The sequence below is a fragment of the Hemicordylus capensis genome, chromosome 3 (assembly GCF_027244095.1).
Source record: "Hemicordylus capensis ecotype Gifberg chromosome 3, rHemCap1.1.pri, whole genome shotgun sequence".
NCBI classification, from domain to species: domain Eukaryota; kingdom Metazoa; phylum Chordata; class Lepidosauria; order Squamata; family Cordylidae; genus Hemicordylus; species Hemicordylus capensis.
In genome coordinates this window covers 257,980,912-257,996,528 of record NC_069659.1, presented here as the reverse complement: position 1 = coordinate 257,996,528, position 15,617 = coordinate 257,980,912, and the positions used below count along the sequence as shown (strand labels likewise).

At 42.6% G+C, this 15,617-nt stretch overlaps 1 protein-coding gene across 4 annotated transcripts in view; it reads left to right on the top strand.

The window, feature by feature from the left end:
* Nucleotides 1-15,617, top strand: part of DOCK1 (dedicator of cytokinesis 1) — a 645,511-nt gene that overhangs the window by 571,563 nt on the left and 58,331 nt on the right. For all 4 annotated transcript variants that reach the window (XM_053305327.1, XM_053305329.1, XM_053305326.1 and 1 more), the window contains exons 41-44: nt 1,818-1,959; nt 2,133-2,211; nt 3,909-3,993; nt 10,301-10,387. In XM_053305327.1, coding sequence (XP_053161302.1) covers nt 1,818-1,959; nt 2,133-2,211; nt 3,909-3,993; nt 10,301-10,387 — 393 coding nt within the window. The remainder of the gene's footprint in view (nt 1-1,817; nt 1,960-2,132; nt 2,212-3,908; nt 3,994-10,300; nt 10,388-15,617) is intronic.

Sequence of the window (15,617 nt, the reverse complement as noted above, 5' to 3'; positions counted from 1 at the left end):
GAGGGGGAATCCCTCAATGCACCGCACTGCTCATGCAGTGCATCTTGGCGTTCCTGGAGGCCGGGACTCATTTTCCCAGCCTCCAGAGATCCACACTGCTTGGAGCAGCACAGGTTGTGTGGGCACGGGAGACATGCTCCACGTGGATTGTCTGGGGAGAATGTAGGTTCAGCACAGGCTTCCTCACCACCACCACCCCTGTAATGGTTGTGTGAATGACCTTAATATGCAATATGATATGGGAAGTTGTACACTCAATTGAAAATGATCCTCCCCCCCCGCCCTTTTGGAAAGATTTTGAAACAAAATTTGCTTTGATATTACCATATTTCATCTCCATTAATTTCAGTGTACTTGGCTGGTTATAAATTATATTTGTACCCCCAAAAGGTCATTGAAAATGAAGCTACCTAATTAGTGAAGCTCCTTTTTGTTCAGTCAAGCATTGGAAGATCAAGCTCAGTACTGCCTGCTCTGACTGGCAGTGGCTCTCAAACCTCAGGCAGAAGTCTTTCACGGCCCTGCGACATGAGCCTCATTTATAACCCATTTTAAATGGAGGTGATGACAACTGAATATGGGACCTTCTGTGTGCAAAACATACACTCTAAGTGGGCTTTTTTATTATTACATTCATAGCCTATCTATCCTCTCTCAATAGTTATAAGCAAGTGACATATATATTTTTACCATTTAAGCAGAGAGAGACTTATCTCCTCTTTCAGTTTCTCTAGGTATTTACATTTCCTGAATTCAGATTTAGAAACCAGAGAGTGTCTTGGTAAAGTTCAAAAGTCAGATTTTGGATTTCAGTTGTCATTTTGTTCTCATTCCCATGGCTACTCTTCCTTCATGACTAGATATTTCCTGTCATCATGCCATTCTGTCTTTCTGTTCCCTCTAGTTCTGTCGCTACTCTGAAGTCTGATTCATGTGTTGAATGAGCTGTATGGTAGCTGCAAAATGCAGGACTACACGAACATCATTGCACATTTTTCAGGGTGTTTCACTGAGTTGGTTCGTTTTCAACCATGAACTGCTTCTCAGAAATAGATTTCCACATGGAACAATTCTTATGGAGCCCATTTTTCACCAGCTTGTACTTATACCACAAATTAAAATGTACCTTAGGCCAATGTCACTTCCCCAGAGTTTCAAAGGCCACATTTTCATGTAAGGCTGAATATTGGACCCGTGGTTCTGCTACCCGCCTCCTCCTGCTCTCCCATCCAAATTCAGATGTAATGGAGAGTGTCCACTCTGCAGTCAGTGAGAATGCAGAGAGGAGGGGAAACTGGCAGTGTGGGCTTCCTTCTTAACTGAAGGACAGCCCGTACAGCCAATCACGGATGGAGTTCAGCTGCTGCTTCCTCCCGCAACTCTGGTTGAAAGGGACACAGCCTGAAGTTTTGCATTTGGATGCATCACAGGCTGCATCCAACCTGAAATTTTGGGTTTGTCGCCATGCCAAACTCTAATTGCTCACATTCACATATAACACTTGTGGAACCTTTGGCCGCTTCAACTGTGGTTCCACATTAAATGCAAATGCGGCCACAGTCTTCTAAAAAGTCCAACCTTAATTAAGAATTATGCAAATCGGAATATGTTCTTGATGCAGAATGTGGCATTAATTTGTGCTAAATTTTATTTTATGTTGTTTTCTTGGTATTCTATAGGTATTCTATAGTTCCAGAATATGTAGACATAATTAAGGAAATTGTTTAACAGATATGCTAACACAGGATACATGCTTGCTTGCTTGCTTTTTCTGGAATCTATAGTGGATATAAATGTCATTATATATTTGTTTATAGAACAAAGTTTTTATTTACCGAGGAAAAGAATATGAGCGCCGTGAAGATTTTGAAGCAAGGTTATTAACCCAGTTTCCAAATGCTGAAAAAATGAAGACAACGTCTCCTCCAGGCGAAGACATTAAAAACTCTCCTGGGCAATGTATCCTCTAAAACTGCTCTGTTGGTGTGATCAGTTGTCCCCTAAAGGTTCACAGACTCACTGTCCTTCCTATATCTTTAAAAATACTTATACTGTATATATGTCCATTTCAGATAAAATGTCCCTGATAATTTTAACTTTGCATCATTATGGTCCTTAACACTTTAATTCAGATATTCAGTGCTTCACTGTAAAGCCAAAGCTTGACTTGCCACCCAAATTCCACAGGCCAGTATCGGAGCAAATTCTAAGGTACAGTAGATGTGCTGATCAATTGATTGTGCATATGTTACCTGAAACATACTTCATATAGTGAAGTGATTACAGTACTCGAAAGAAGTAGTAACATAAAAGACTTGGGCCCTTGTCTGACATTCAACAATGAATGAATCCTAGAATTGTATGTGTGCACTCTCTGCATTCTGCCCACCCTTTTACCACTGGTGAAAGTAATGGCTGACCGAGCCAATACCATCAAAAGAGTCACTACGGTGTGTAATAATAATAAACTTTATTTGTTAGCCATTCCAGAACAAATTGTTCTCTGGGGAGCTCGCAACACAACTTTAAAAAACATCCAATAAATATACATAAACCACGACAAACCACAACCCAAAAACAAATGAACAAAAAAATACAAATACAATACAAAACATTTTTAAAACTTTTTTTAAAAATCCATTTTAAAAATCCAAAGTGAACAGAAAGGTCTAAAGGCTTTAGACACCCAGCGTCTAAAAGACGCTGAAAAAAATTGAAAGCACCAGGCAAGCCTCACTGAGGAGGCTATTCCACAAATGGGATGCCACCACCAAAAAGGCCCTCTCCTTAGTAGCCACCCGCCTCACCTCGTTTGGCAGGGGCACTTGGAGAAGGGCATCCAAGAAGATCCAAGAAGGGCATCCAAGAAGATCCGAGAAGTCCGAGTTGGGACATATGCCCAAGGAGCTCTCTCAAGTAACCTGGTCCCAAGCTGTAGTGATCCAAGTGTCTAAGTAGGGCGGCATACCTGAGGTCAATTTCCCTCTCTGTCATGAAGCTCACTAGGTGATCTTGGATCAGTCATTCTTTCTCAGGCAGCCCACTTCACAATGTTGTTATGAAGAAAAAATGTGGGGAGTGGCGGCAGATATATGCCTCCTTAAGTTACTTGGATGATTGCCTGCATAGCATAGTGGTTAGAGTGTTGGACTAGGACCGGGAAGACCCGAGTTCAAAACCCTAGTCAACCATGAAACTCACTGGGTGACTCTGGGCCAGTCATGTATCTTTCAGCCTAACCTACTTCTCAGGGTTGTTGTGAGGATAAAAATAACCATGTACACCACTCTGAGCTCCTCAGAGGAAGAGTGGGATATAAATATAAATAATAAATAATAATAAATAAATAGTAGTGGCCCTCATTTTCTGCAGGCTGATAAGGGTAGAGCAAGAGCTCTCAAAGAGCCAGGACATTTAGCATGTGGAGATTTTGCTTCCCCCCCTTCCTGCAAAAGCCCTGTTCGCTGCCAGAAATATATTGCTGAGGGCAGCACAATCCTCATGGACACTCCCTGCACCTTCATAAGGCTGAGAAATGTGGGCCAGCATGTTAGACATCACTAACATTTCTGTGTTCAAATGTGTGGGCAAATTAGCCAGGAAATTATTTTGTGTGCTTACAGTCTTCCTAGATATATTTGTAAGGCTCCTTTAAGCCTACTTCGTCGTTTGTCGCAAACCTCTCTAACTAAAAAGTTACCCTAATGACCTTTTAATCTGTTCAGACGGCTGCATACATGGAGGTTGCTTTAAATCACACTGCAACTGTCACTACATGGAGAGAACAGTGGCTGGTGATTTAAAGCCACAGGGTGGCTGTTTTGTTGCACCAACTCTCAGTGTAATGTTCATGCACAAGGCTATAAGAAAACATTATTTATCCAATTGTGTATCTTCCTTCTTTTTAGTTTCTATAGGGTGAATGAGGTTCAGCGTTTTGAGTATTCGCGACCTGTTCGAAAAGGAGAGAAAACCCCTGACAATGAATTTGCGGTAATTTTCACATATTGTATTGTAATAGTTATTTAGGTTCTTCTTAGTAATACTGAAATAAATTTACAGTTTATTGTGAATGCCAAAAATTACGTACCTTGTGCCAGGGTATGTGCATAGTTGTGAAATACGTGGGCATTTACTGTGAGAAGTACAGAATCTATCAGTGCTATTTTTGATCACTACAAGTTAAATTGCATTAACGTAAGGATTGCAGCCATGCAGATTTAACTCCTGCCTTTGAGACAGCAATAATGTTTTCACAAAACTGTGGAGTTGATCTTGTGGCCAGTAGAAGTCAACCTCTATGTTTCAACTTCCATGTATCAATGTCAACCCATATTAGCTTCTCTTTTCATTTATTTTAACTATGAATGTCATGAAACGAACCCTAGGCTTTCAAATCTTGTTTTGCTAAAGGCCAGACTTCAGTGAAAGTGTTTTTATGGAGCCTATCCCATAGTATGAACAGACATTAAGCCATATTGTCTGGAGACACTAGATGGTATGCTTCTTAACTAGGGAGTGCTTTATTTCGTGTGTAGTTTCAACCCTAACCGTGCTTGCAGCAGCATGAGAAGGTAGAATGCTGAGTGGTAAAATGGACTGCACCACTAGAGGCTACAAGTGGTGCCCTTTTAAAAATGTTCCTCCTTGCACAGAGGCGTATCTAGGGAAAATAGCGCCTAGGGCAAACACTGAAATTGCGCCCCCTGTCCAAGCATCTGACACCCATCTTTCAGATAACTTTACCATAATATCAGCTGAAAAATACAAGTCAAGCTCCTTAATCTTTTAATATTTCAGAAACTGTTTAGCAGTGGACTTAGCCAGACCAAAAAATGCTGGAAAACTACAAATTTCAGTATGTGGGGGCTCATGAAATACCCAAATACTATGTGGAGATATACTTGGAAAACTAAACAGAAGTGCCTGTCTAATTCTCTACTATGCATTGTAGCATCACCATTACATAAGTTTTAAAAATAAATCGAGAATTTGGCTTTTCCCAGATACTCTGTAAATAATTAAAGGATATGTAGAGTAAACTGTGTCACTGCTTGGAATATATTCTAGTCTTTCAGAAAGACAGTTAAAATGAGAGAAAGAGAGCAAGAAACTCCCAGTGGGCCTTAATATTAAGGGTTTCACACTGATTCAAAGACAAACTCACCATTAATAGCCATATTAGCAAGACATCACATTTAACTCACTTATCACAAGAAGCAAAGTAAGAGCAAATGAATACAATCCTAGCTCTTAAGCGTCAGCTCAATATTCACAAGCCCTGATTCTCTGTACATAGTGCCAATCTGAATATGTGTACAGTGTCTTATATTATTTATTATTATTATTATTATTATTACCCGTAGCCCCTTTGGGGGGCTTCCTAAAGGCTGGGGGGTTTGCAAAGATTCCCCCTCACCCCGCTGGCCTCTAGGGCCTCGCAGGGACCATTTGAGCATGTGCAGTGGCCGTTTTAAAAAATAATCTTTTTTTTAAAAGGCCACTGAAAACAAAATGGCCACCGCGCATGCTCAAATGGCCTCTGCAAAGCCTGGCATGACCTAGAGCCTCACAGAGGCTATTTGAGCATGCACGGTGGCCATTTTGTTTTTGGCAGCCATTTTTTTAAAAAATTAGTTTTACAAAATTGCGCCCCCCCTTTCAAGTGGCGCCCGGGGCACGTGCCCTGCCTTCCCTACCCCTAGATACGCCCCTGTCCTTGCAAGCAAAAAAACAGCACAGTCAGCAAAGACCTAAGCTGGGATCTTTCTTAGGGGTGTGCAATTCGGGATTTCGGGTGATTCGGCTCGGACCCGAACCGAATCACCCCTGTTCTGTTTTGTGCCCGAATCTGGGTCACCCGAATCACCCTTGATTCGGTTCGGATTCGGATTTAATCCGAATCCGAATCGATTCGGGGGGTAAAAAGGGGCCCAGGGGCAAAATTTTGGGGTGGGGTGGTAGTGCCCAATGGGTAGAGTCTACCACCCCAATTTCGGGCAGATTGGGCAAAATCCTGATTTTTGGTGAATTTTTAAAGTTTTAGTGACTTTGGGGCAGTTCGGGGGCATAGCATGGGATCTGGGCAAAAGGAGTGGGGTGGGGTGGTAGTGCCTAATGGGTGCAGGCTACCACCCCAATTTCAGGGGGATTGGGCCAAGGGCTGATTTTTGGTAAATTTCTGAAAATTTCATGTCTTTGGGGCAGATTGGGGCAGATTGGGGCAGAAAGTGGGGCCTGGGGCAGAATAGTGGGGTGGGGTGGTAGTGCCTAATGGGTGGAGGCTACCACCCCAATTTCAGGGGGTTTGGACAAAGGGCTGATTTTTTGAGAATTTTTGAAGTTTTAGTGACTTTGGGGCAGTTTGGGGGCAGAAAGTGGATCTGCCCCAAAATAGTGGGGTGGGGTGGTAGTGCCTAATGGGTGGAGGCTACCACCCCCATTTCAGGGGGATTGGGCAGAGGGCTGATTTTTTGAGAATTTTTGAAGTTTGGGTGTCTTTGGGGCAGATTGGGGGCAGAAAGTGGATCTGCCCCAAAGGAGTGGGGTGGGCTGGTAGATAGTGCCTAATGGCTGGAGGCTACCACCCATCCCCAATTTCAGAGTGATTGGGCAGAGGGGTGAATTATGGTGAATTTATTTGTATGAGGTTTGTCTTCATAAGGTGAAGTGTGCTAAATTGATTACTTCCTCATATTATTCATAGTAAAGGAAAGTGTGAAAAAGTGAAAGTGGGGTCATGAGAGTTGTTTAATTGAAAAAAATCTCATTTGCTATGATAGAATGAGAATTCACACCTCAGAAAAAACTTCTGAGGTGTGAATTCTCATTCTATCATAGCAAATGTGATATTTTTCAATTAAACAACTCTCATGACCCCACTTTCACTTTTTCACACTTACTATGAATATGAGGAAGTAATCAATTTAGTACACTTCACCTTATGAAGACAAACCTCATAAAAATAAATTCACCAGAATTCCCCCCTCTGCCCAATCACTCGTAAATTGGGGATGGGTGGTAGCCTCCAGCCATTAGGCACTATCTACCAGCCCACCCCACTCCTTTGGGGCAGATCCACTTTCTGCCCCCAATCTGCCCCAAAGACACCCAAACTTCAAAAATTCTCAAAAAATCAGCCCTCTGCCCAATCTCCCTGAAATGGGGGTGGTAGCCTCGACCCATTAGGCACTACCACCCCACCCCACTATTTTGGGGCAGATCCACTTTCTGCCCCCAAACTGCCCCAAAGTCACTAAAACTTCAAAAATTCTCAAAAAATCAGCCCTTTGTCCAAACCCCCTGAAATTGGGGTGGTAGCCTCCACCCATTAGGCACTACCACCCCACCCCACTATTCTGCCCCAGGCCCCACTTTCTGCCCCAATCTGCCCCAAAGACATGAAATTTTCAGAAATTTACCAAAAATCAGCCCTTGGCCCAATCCCCCTGAAATTGGGGTGGTAGCCTGCACCCATTAGGCACTACCACCCCACCCCACTCCTTTTGCCCAGATCCCATGCTATGCCCCCGAACTGCCCCAAAGTCACTAAAACTTTAAAAATTCACCAAAAATCAACCGTGAACCGAATCACCCGAATTTTTCATGCCCGAAATTCGGGTGATTCGGCTCGTGCCCGAAAAATATCGGGGGACATCAGGGGTGATTCGGTTCGGCCCCGAATCACCCGAAATTGTTCGTTTCGGGCACAGATCGTTCTGTGCCCGAAATTTTTTGCACATCCCTAATCTTTCTCCTTGATGTTCTTAGATTCAGTTTCTGAAAGGGGACAGCATTCAAAAGTGGTATATCTACCTGCAGTCTGAAGTGGTACAATCCACCCTACAACAACAAAAACAGTGGGAAAGGAACAGGATTAAGAGAATTCCCAAGGGATTACAATATTGAGAGGGAGAGGAGGGGAGCTTTTGAGCAGCCTTAATGTGGAAATCTTCAGTACAGTTTACCTACTATGAAATAGGTAGGAATTGTGAGAGCCTGTCTTGGTTTATCGTTAATGGATCAGCAGGTTAGGACAACAGAATATACTCTGCTGTGTTGTTGGTCTTTGATAACACCACTGTGGTTTTGTTATGTCACAGTAATGCACTGTAAATCAGATTACAAAGAGATTTACCCAAAGTAATAAAAAGATCTTCCTTTCTTTCTGTATACCTCTTGTTTTTCAATGCCTAATTACATATGTGCTGTTTGCATAAAGTCTCACATTCGCAGAATTGGCCCAATTAAACCAACCTTATCAATTGCTTCTTTACTGCAACAACTGACTAAATGTGTGTTAAATGTAGGCCACGGCACATGCAGTGTTGCTGATTTTCATTTTTTCTCTAAACAGCACTGCAGCCCTGTGTTGCCTTGAATCATGCCTTGGAGATCACTGAAGATGCAAAAGCAGTTTGCACTGGGAAAATTAGTTTAAATGCATCCATACAAACCCTTGAGCATATATAGAGGACATCACTACAAATAACATGTTGATCTCAAAGCTAGATGCAAAAATACTTCTCTAGTGCACACAGGGAATCCATTAAATTTATTCTGGTGCATTTTTGAACAATTGGTAGTAAGTGTAGTGCTGGTGCTCTGCTTGCTTGCTTGCTTGCTTGCTTGCTTGCTTGCTCTCTCTCTCTCTTTCTCTGTCATATTTATATACCGCCTGATATATACATCTCTAAGTGGTGTACACAATCCAAATTACAATACAAAAATAAAAACAATTGAACCATATTCACAGAAGAAAAACAATTTAAAACAATTCAGAGAGTGAAACAATTAAAATTATTTCACCGGATAAAAACAATTAAACAATTAAACTTTTAATTTTAATTAAGTTTGAGAAAAGAGGTGTGTCTTAAGGTTTTTTTAAAAAGCAATCAGAGATGGAGAAGCTCTTATTCTGTACCAGTTGTAGTTTCCAAACTATGTATAAAGGCAGCCCCACATAGAGTGAATTACAGTAGTCAAGCCTGGAGGTCACCAGCATATGTACTGCTGTTTTAAGCTACGTTAACTCCAGAAATGGGCATAGCTTACATATCAGCTGAAACTGATAAAAAGCACTCCTGGCCACTGCCTCAAACTGAGAAACCAGGGAGAGTTTTGGATCCAGAAATGGGGTTACATTCCAGGAATTGAGAGTTTGGATCCAGCTTTGGATCCCAAGCTATGTACCTGATCTTTCAGGAGGAGTGTAACCCCATCAAGAAGAGGCAGATCTAAACCATCTCTCGGGTCTTGACACCCACCCACATCATCAGTAAAGGTTAAAGTGTGCCGACAAGTTGGTGTTGACTCCTGGCTACCAAAAAGCCCTGTGGTTATCTTTGGTAGAATACAGGAGGGGTTTACCATTGCCTCCTCCCGTGCAGTATGAGATGATGCCTTTCAGCATCTTCCTATATTGCTGCTGCCCAATATAGGTACCAGTGGGGATTCAAACTGGCAACTGACCCCCAACCACCTCAGCACCTTCATCTTATTTGGATTCAATCTCAGTTTGTTATCCCTCATCCAGCCCATTACTGCCTCCATGTAGGCATTTAGGGAAGTTATGCAAGTTCCTGATGAAGTTGATAGAGAGAAATAGATTGGGGTGTCATCAGCATATTGATAACACCCTGCACCAAATCTCCTGATGATCTCTCCCAGCTGTTTCATAATGATCTTAAAGAACATAAGAGACAGTATGTAGCCTTGTGGAACTCCATACAGTAATTCTCACTTTGCAGAGCAACAGTTTCTAAGTGGCACCAATTGGAATCTACCCAAGCGGTAGGAACAGAACCACTGTAGAACAGTGCTACCCATCCCACCTCCCTCAGTCAACCCAGAAGGATTCCATGATTGATGGTATCAAAAGCCACCAAGAGATCCAAAAGGTTAAGCAAAGTTGCATTCCCTCTTTCAATACCTAATTGGAGATCATCCATCAGTCTGACCAAAGCAGTCTCAACCCCACAGCCCACCCGAAAGCCAATTCGAAATGGGTCTAGATAATTAGTTTCCTCCAGGACTGTCCAGAGCTGAGAGACCGCCACCCTCTCAATCACCTTGCCCAGCCATTGGAGATTAGAGACAAGCCTATAGTTGCCTGAGGGGTCAAATGTAAGTTATTTCAAGTATGGTCTAATGATAGCCTCTCCCCCCACCCCTGCCCTGTATATGTATGTAATGGAGTATGATGTAATGTAATGATGTAATGGAGATATAAAATACAGGTCAAGGTAAAGACTATCATCTGTTAACATTCTACTTCAAATCTTTTCTCTTAATTTTTCAGAATATGTGGATTGAGAGAACCATTTATGTGACAGGATATAAACTACCTGGGATTTTGAGATGGTTTGAAGTCAAATCAGTTTTTATGGTAAGATCAGTTCAGAAAATGTTTCTGGGGCCACTTAATCACATGGCTGCTTTCTTAAAAAACATCAAAATGTGTTCAGTTTGTTGATACATTATGTAAGTGCCTGTGATTGTTGATGCTCTATCCTAAGTTACTAATCTTCTCTGACAGGAACCTATGGCAAAGAAAGTCTTGATCCACATGCTCAATATGACCTGGTTGATTACAGACCCCATGCCTCAATTCAATTCTTTCAGGAGGAAATCCTGACTCAGTACTGGGGCTCAATCAAACTTTTACCGGGCAATCCTATACCTAATTGGGGCTGTGGCTATGTTGGCTTGGGATCCTATACCCAACATATGCCCAGACCAGGATATAAATTTATAAATAAATAAAGAGCTGGGGGTGGGGCCCACAGAGGGTCAACCCTACCACTTTTCTAGCTTCTACAGCAAAACTTCCAGCAAGCATTTATCAGAGAGTAGCACGTCAGTGATGCCCTCATGTAGGCCAAGCATGGAAGGACCAATCCTCAAAGGGCATGACATCTGCACACCACACCACGTACATAAAGCACCCAAGTCATCTGACACAAGAGTACGCCTTCTACTGCATGAACAGTGCTGGCAGCAAGAAAACCATCTGGGTCCCCCAGAAGAGGGTTTGAGTCCCCATTTATTGCTCACACTGCTAATAGCCAACTTTTTGAGCACAGCACACCAAGTGAAGGAAGATCACTCCCTTGGGAAGAGAAGGCATGTGCAACAAAACTGACTTCCTTCCCATGGTGAGGTTTAAGTTGTCCTGGGGGAACAACAGTCATTTCCAGAAAGGAAACATTTTGCCAGGGGAGGAACTGGAGTGAGCCTCAAAGGGACCCTCAACTGCCCGCATGAAGCAGAAGACACTGGTAGCTCACTGCACTACAACACAGGATTGGAATTAGGCAGACCAAGCTCAAGCCCAGCCAAGTGGAATGGGCAATCAACGCCAAGTTCATTTTTTTGTATGACTGGCCAGCAATACCAGAAGCGAAAGAGGAGGAACAAGCAGGTCTCAAATGCATATTTCCCAGGCCACAGAGTAGCTCTTTAGCCACCCAGAAGCAGACAGAAGGCAGACACATTGTGGGGCATTTTCAGGACTCTGCAAGTCCCTTTTCCTTCACTCATGGAGAAATAATCACAGATGTGAGCCATGGATGCCCCACTGGAAAAATCTGAAAGTGGTCCCTACTAACTGGCATCCTAGAGAGACTACAGTGTCTCAGCCATTCAGGAAGCACTGCAGCAGCCAATCATCTGGCTCTCATATCACATGACGTCCTTTTTATTCTAGCCATCCCACTACACACACACACACACACACACACACACACACACACACTCACTCGCTTGGCTCTCTGGCTGTTCAGCAGCCCTTATCATGCCACCATCACTCTTCCAAACGGCTTCATTCACCATGGAAGTAATTATGCATCTACTTGTGAGCCCGGAGGAGGCTGCTCCCCAGCTTACCACTGGCTTATGCAGCCCACCATGTTGTAGCTGTAGATCCTGAGCCCAGATAGCAGAGTGGTCCCTTTGTCCTCCCCTTCTAGGTCCCATCCTAAGGCCAGCTGAGGTAATAAATGACCTCAGGAAGTGAGGTATCTCTGTCTTTTGACCCCTGGAAACAAAGTGCAACTGTGCCAAAGTGAAACTATTTATTAAACAGCATTAGAGATGGAGTGGCATATGAGAGAAACATAGTTGTCAATCATCCCAACCTCAGCAGGATTCCTGTGCCTTTGCAAATTGCATGTTGGATTGCAAAGTGGCAGGTTTGGGTTGGGTCTAGCTACACCTGTTACATAACTGTTATGAAGCTTGCAGGCCTATTGGAGCCTGCCTGGCTAATAGGTTGGCAGTTCCATAGGAAACAACTGGAATCATACTGGTCCCCGCTGCTGAACTTTCCTTCACAGAGCGTGGACAGTCCTGTTGATGCTATGGTCTTTCTTTGGTATGGGCTGGGAAATTTACACGATTCTGCCTATGGATCCTCAGCCATGGGGGTCTCCCTGGGGTCGCTTGTTCTGCCCTTGGGCAGTGCTGCCCCATGTTTGCTTGTGCCAAGTGACCAAACTGCATAGTTTGCCAAATATGGGCATGTGCGGAATTCACAATCTCATGAGCTCAGGTAGCCAAGATGGAGGTTGCAAACCTTCAACTCCAAATCACATAGAGGGTGCTGTTTGTAGCCCCAAAAGAAGCTGTCTCAGTAACAGATCTTACCTTTGCAGCTGGGCATCCTTTAACTGCACAGACACAGTATTAATCAGGATGTCAGCCCCTCGAGGTAAAGTTGTGCCATCAAGTCGGTGTCAACTCCTGGCGACCACAGAACCATGTGGTTGTCTTTGGTAGAGTACAGGAGGGGTTTACCATTGCCATCTCCCGTGCAGTATGAGATGATGCCTTTCAGCATCTTCCTATATCGCTGCTGCCTACAGGTATATAAGTGTTTCCCATAGTCTGGGAAACATACCAGCGGGGATTCAAACCTGCAACCTCTTGCTCCCTAGGCAAGTCATTTCCCCGCTGCTTATTACATCTTACTCAGTCCTGTCCTACCTGATTAAAGCTCCTTCACTTTGCTCGTTACGAAGGCTGACTCCTTTAGGCAGGCAGTGTCTGCATGGGACTGCTTAGACCTAAGAATCTCATAGAATTGCGTAGCAAGTCTCCTAATAGTACTCTCTGCTTAAGACTTTTGTAAGCAGTGATTGTAACAATTGCACAGCTGAAATAAACACACTACCTCTGTCCAATTTAATAATTTCAGGAAGGCAGTGTATAACTTTTGACCTATGTGCTATACAGCTGCTACAAAAGCTGGATTAGCTGTTTATGAACAACCTCTTCAAATGGAAAGTTACTACCAAAATTTAGAATTCCTGAATGTTTGTAATTCAATGTTTTAATTCCTGGTACAAATACTGAGAGCCCTGTAGAAAATAAGATGAAATAAATTATTTTTAAACATTCACTGCAAGGGATACGGATAGGAGTAGATATGGGGTGGGGTGAGGGAATCTTGAGTTGCCAGTTGTAAGTAGGTTATTGCAAGCCTCCCCCCCCACCCCCCAAATTAAAACTTTGTTAGTATCAGCCTGACACCAGGCACCTGTCTGTGTTTTCTTGTGGCTGGATGAAGTGGAGGAAAAGCATTATATTGTATATTTTTTATATGACTGCACATATATTATCCTGTCAAGATTAATTTTTCTCATTTGTAAATTTGCAAAGAACATGAAGGTTCTGTATTTAAATAAATACTGCTTTGAAAGTTTGGACATACTCAGATGGATTTGCATTATAATCAGTCAAGAAATAAAGAGAGTAGGAGAAGAAACCTATGACTTATGATTTGTTTAAGTAAATAAAATATCACAAGTCTGTATGGTTGATCAGCTATGCTCTGCAGGCACCTCTTTTGGTATAGGACTTCAGCTGAAGACTGAGACTTCAGACACTCTCTAAAGTGTTCTAGACAATTTATGCATGGGTGGTATTGTAGTGATTGCCTAGAAGTTTTTCACACCAGGCTTTTAGTTCGCATCTCCTCCAGAATAGAGGTATGCGTTCACATATGGGCCAAATTTACCCCAAAGTCCCTGTGAGCTATCAGGGAGCACTTCACACACAATTTGGGGTTTTCTTCATGCATTAGAATGTAGCGTGCCTTATATAGAGAGTAAAAAAAATCCACTTGCGTAGGGTTTGGGGGGCAACTTTGAACTCGCAGTAGAGCCTCACAGAAAACCTGTGGCAAAGCCTGCTGTCTGGGAAAGCTCCTGGTCTGGAGCTGGGTCATGGTCTTTCCTATCATAAAATGCTTGCTTCAGAAATGTTGCTTAAGAAGGCAGTCAAAGACTGCATAGCTCAGTTGGCTGATTGTGTTTGCTCTATTTATAATACCCATGTTGACAGATTAAGACCATTTAATATGAAGAAATTACTTCTGACAATACGAAATGTATGCCTCTAATCTTCTGATACATATGGTTGAACTAAGTCTCTGTTTTGGAAAAAAAATAAGGAAATATTGAGCACATTGCTGGGTCAAATTCTTAATTGTTTATTCACAAAGCAGTGGTTTAATTGTTTTTTATGATTTTTTTTAAAAAATTGTGCACCGCCTTGGAGTTCAGACAAGGCAGTGGCTTATACATAAAAAATAAATAAAATCTATTACAATGATTCAGGGCTTTGCTCTGATGTTTTCCACTAACCTGGAAAAGGTAGTCCTATTTCTGAAGATGTCCATTATTCTTACATCATTGAGCAGAGGACAGAAAGAGCTTCCATGTGTAGAATCCAAGGGAAGGAGTTGTGGTATGCAAGGACAAGGCAGTGGAGTGGAATCAGGAATATTAATAGTTTAATGATGAAATAACTCTTCTGTACAAAGAGGCAAGTGCTGCTTTTTTGTGCTCTTGCTGCTGCCTGTTTGTTAGCCCCACCTCTACTCCAGGACTGGAATACAAGTAACTAAAGTAACTAAAGGCACATTCAAAATGGCCTGGATCAAAGAATGTATTAACCAAAAACACCACACTTTTCAAGACACAGGAAGCTCTTTTGCTGGATCAAACAATTGGCCTATTTAGCTCAGAACTGTCTACAATGACTGGCAGTGGTTATCCAAGGTTTCAGCCAGGCTTTCTCAGCCCTACTTGCAGATGACAGGGATTGGGATTGGGGCCTTCTGCTTGCAAAGTAGGTGCTCTGCCACTGAGCTAGTTGCCACTGAATCTATCTGATTCAAAATCACCCCTGTGGTCCATTGGCTAAATTTTGGTCCAACTCGAATAGTGCCTGATTCTATTCAAAGTGATTCAATATTCGGATCCCTCCCATTAATTCACCCAGATTCCCAGCTATCATTAAAAAAAAACACTAAGCTCTAGCCCTTGTAGAAGTGGAGTTATGGAGCAAAATGTGTGGTCACTATTTTTCAAGTGTTTGGATTCTTTGATGTATAATAACTTTCCCTTAATGAATCCCTATGAGGATTCACTACACACCTTCATTTCTTCTATTAATTTTGACTGTCCTTTTGACAGTGCCAACCAGAGGCGTAACTAGGGAAAACGGCACCCAGGGCAAGCACTGAAAGTGTGCCCCCCCCCCCAACATACATCTGACTGACACACATGTTTCAGAAAATTTTTATTTTAAAAATTAAAAAATTACAAAAATTT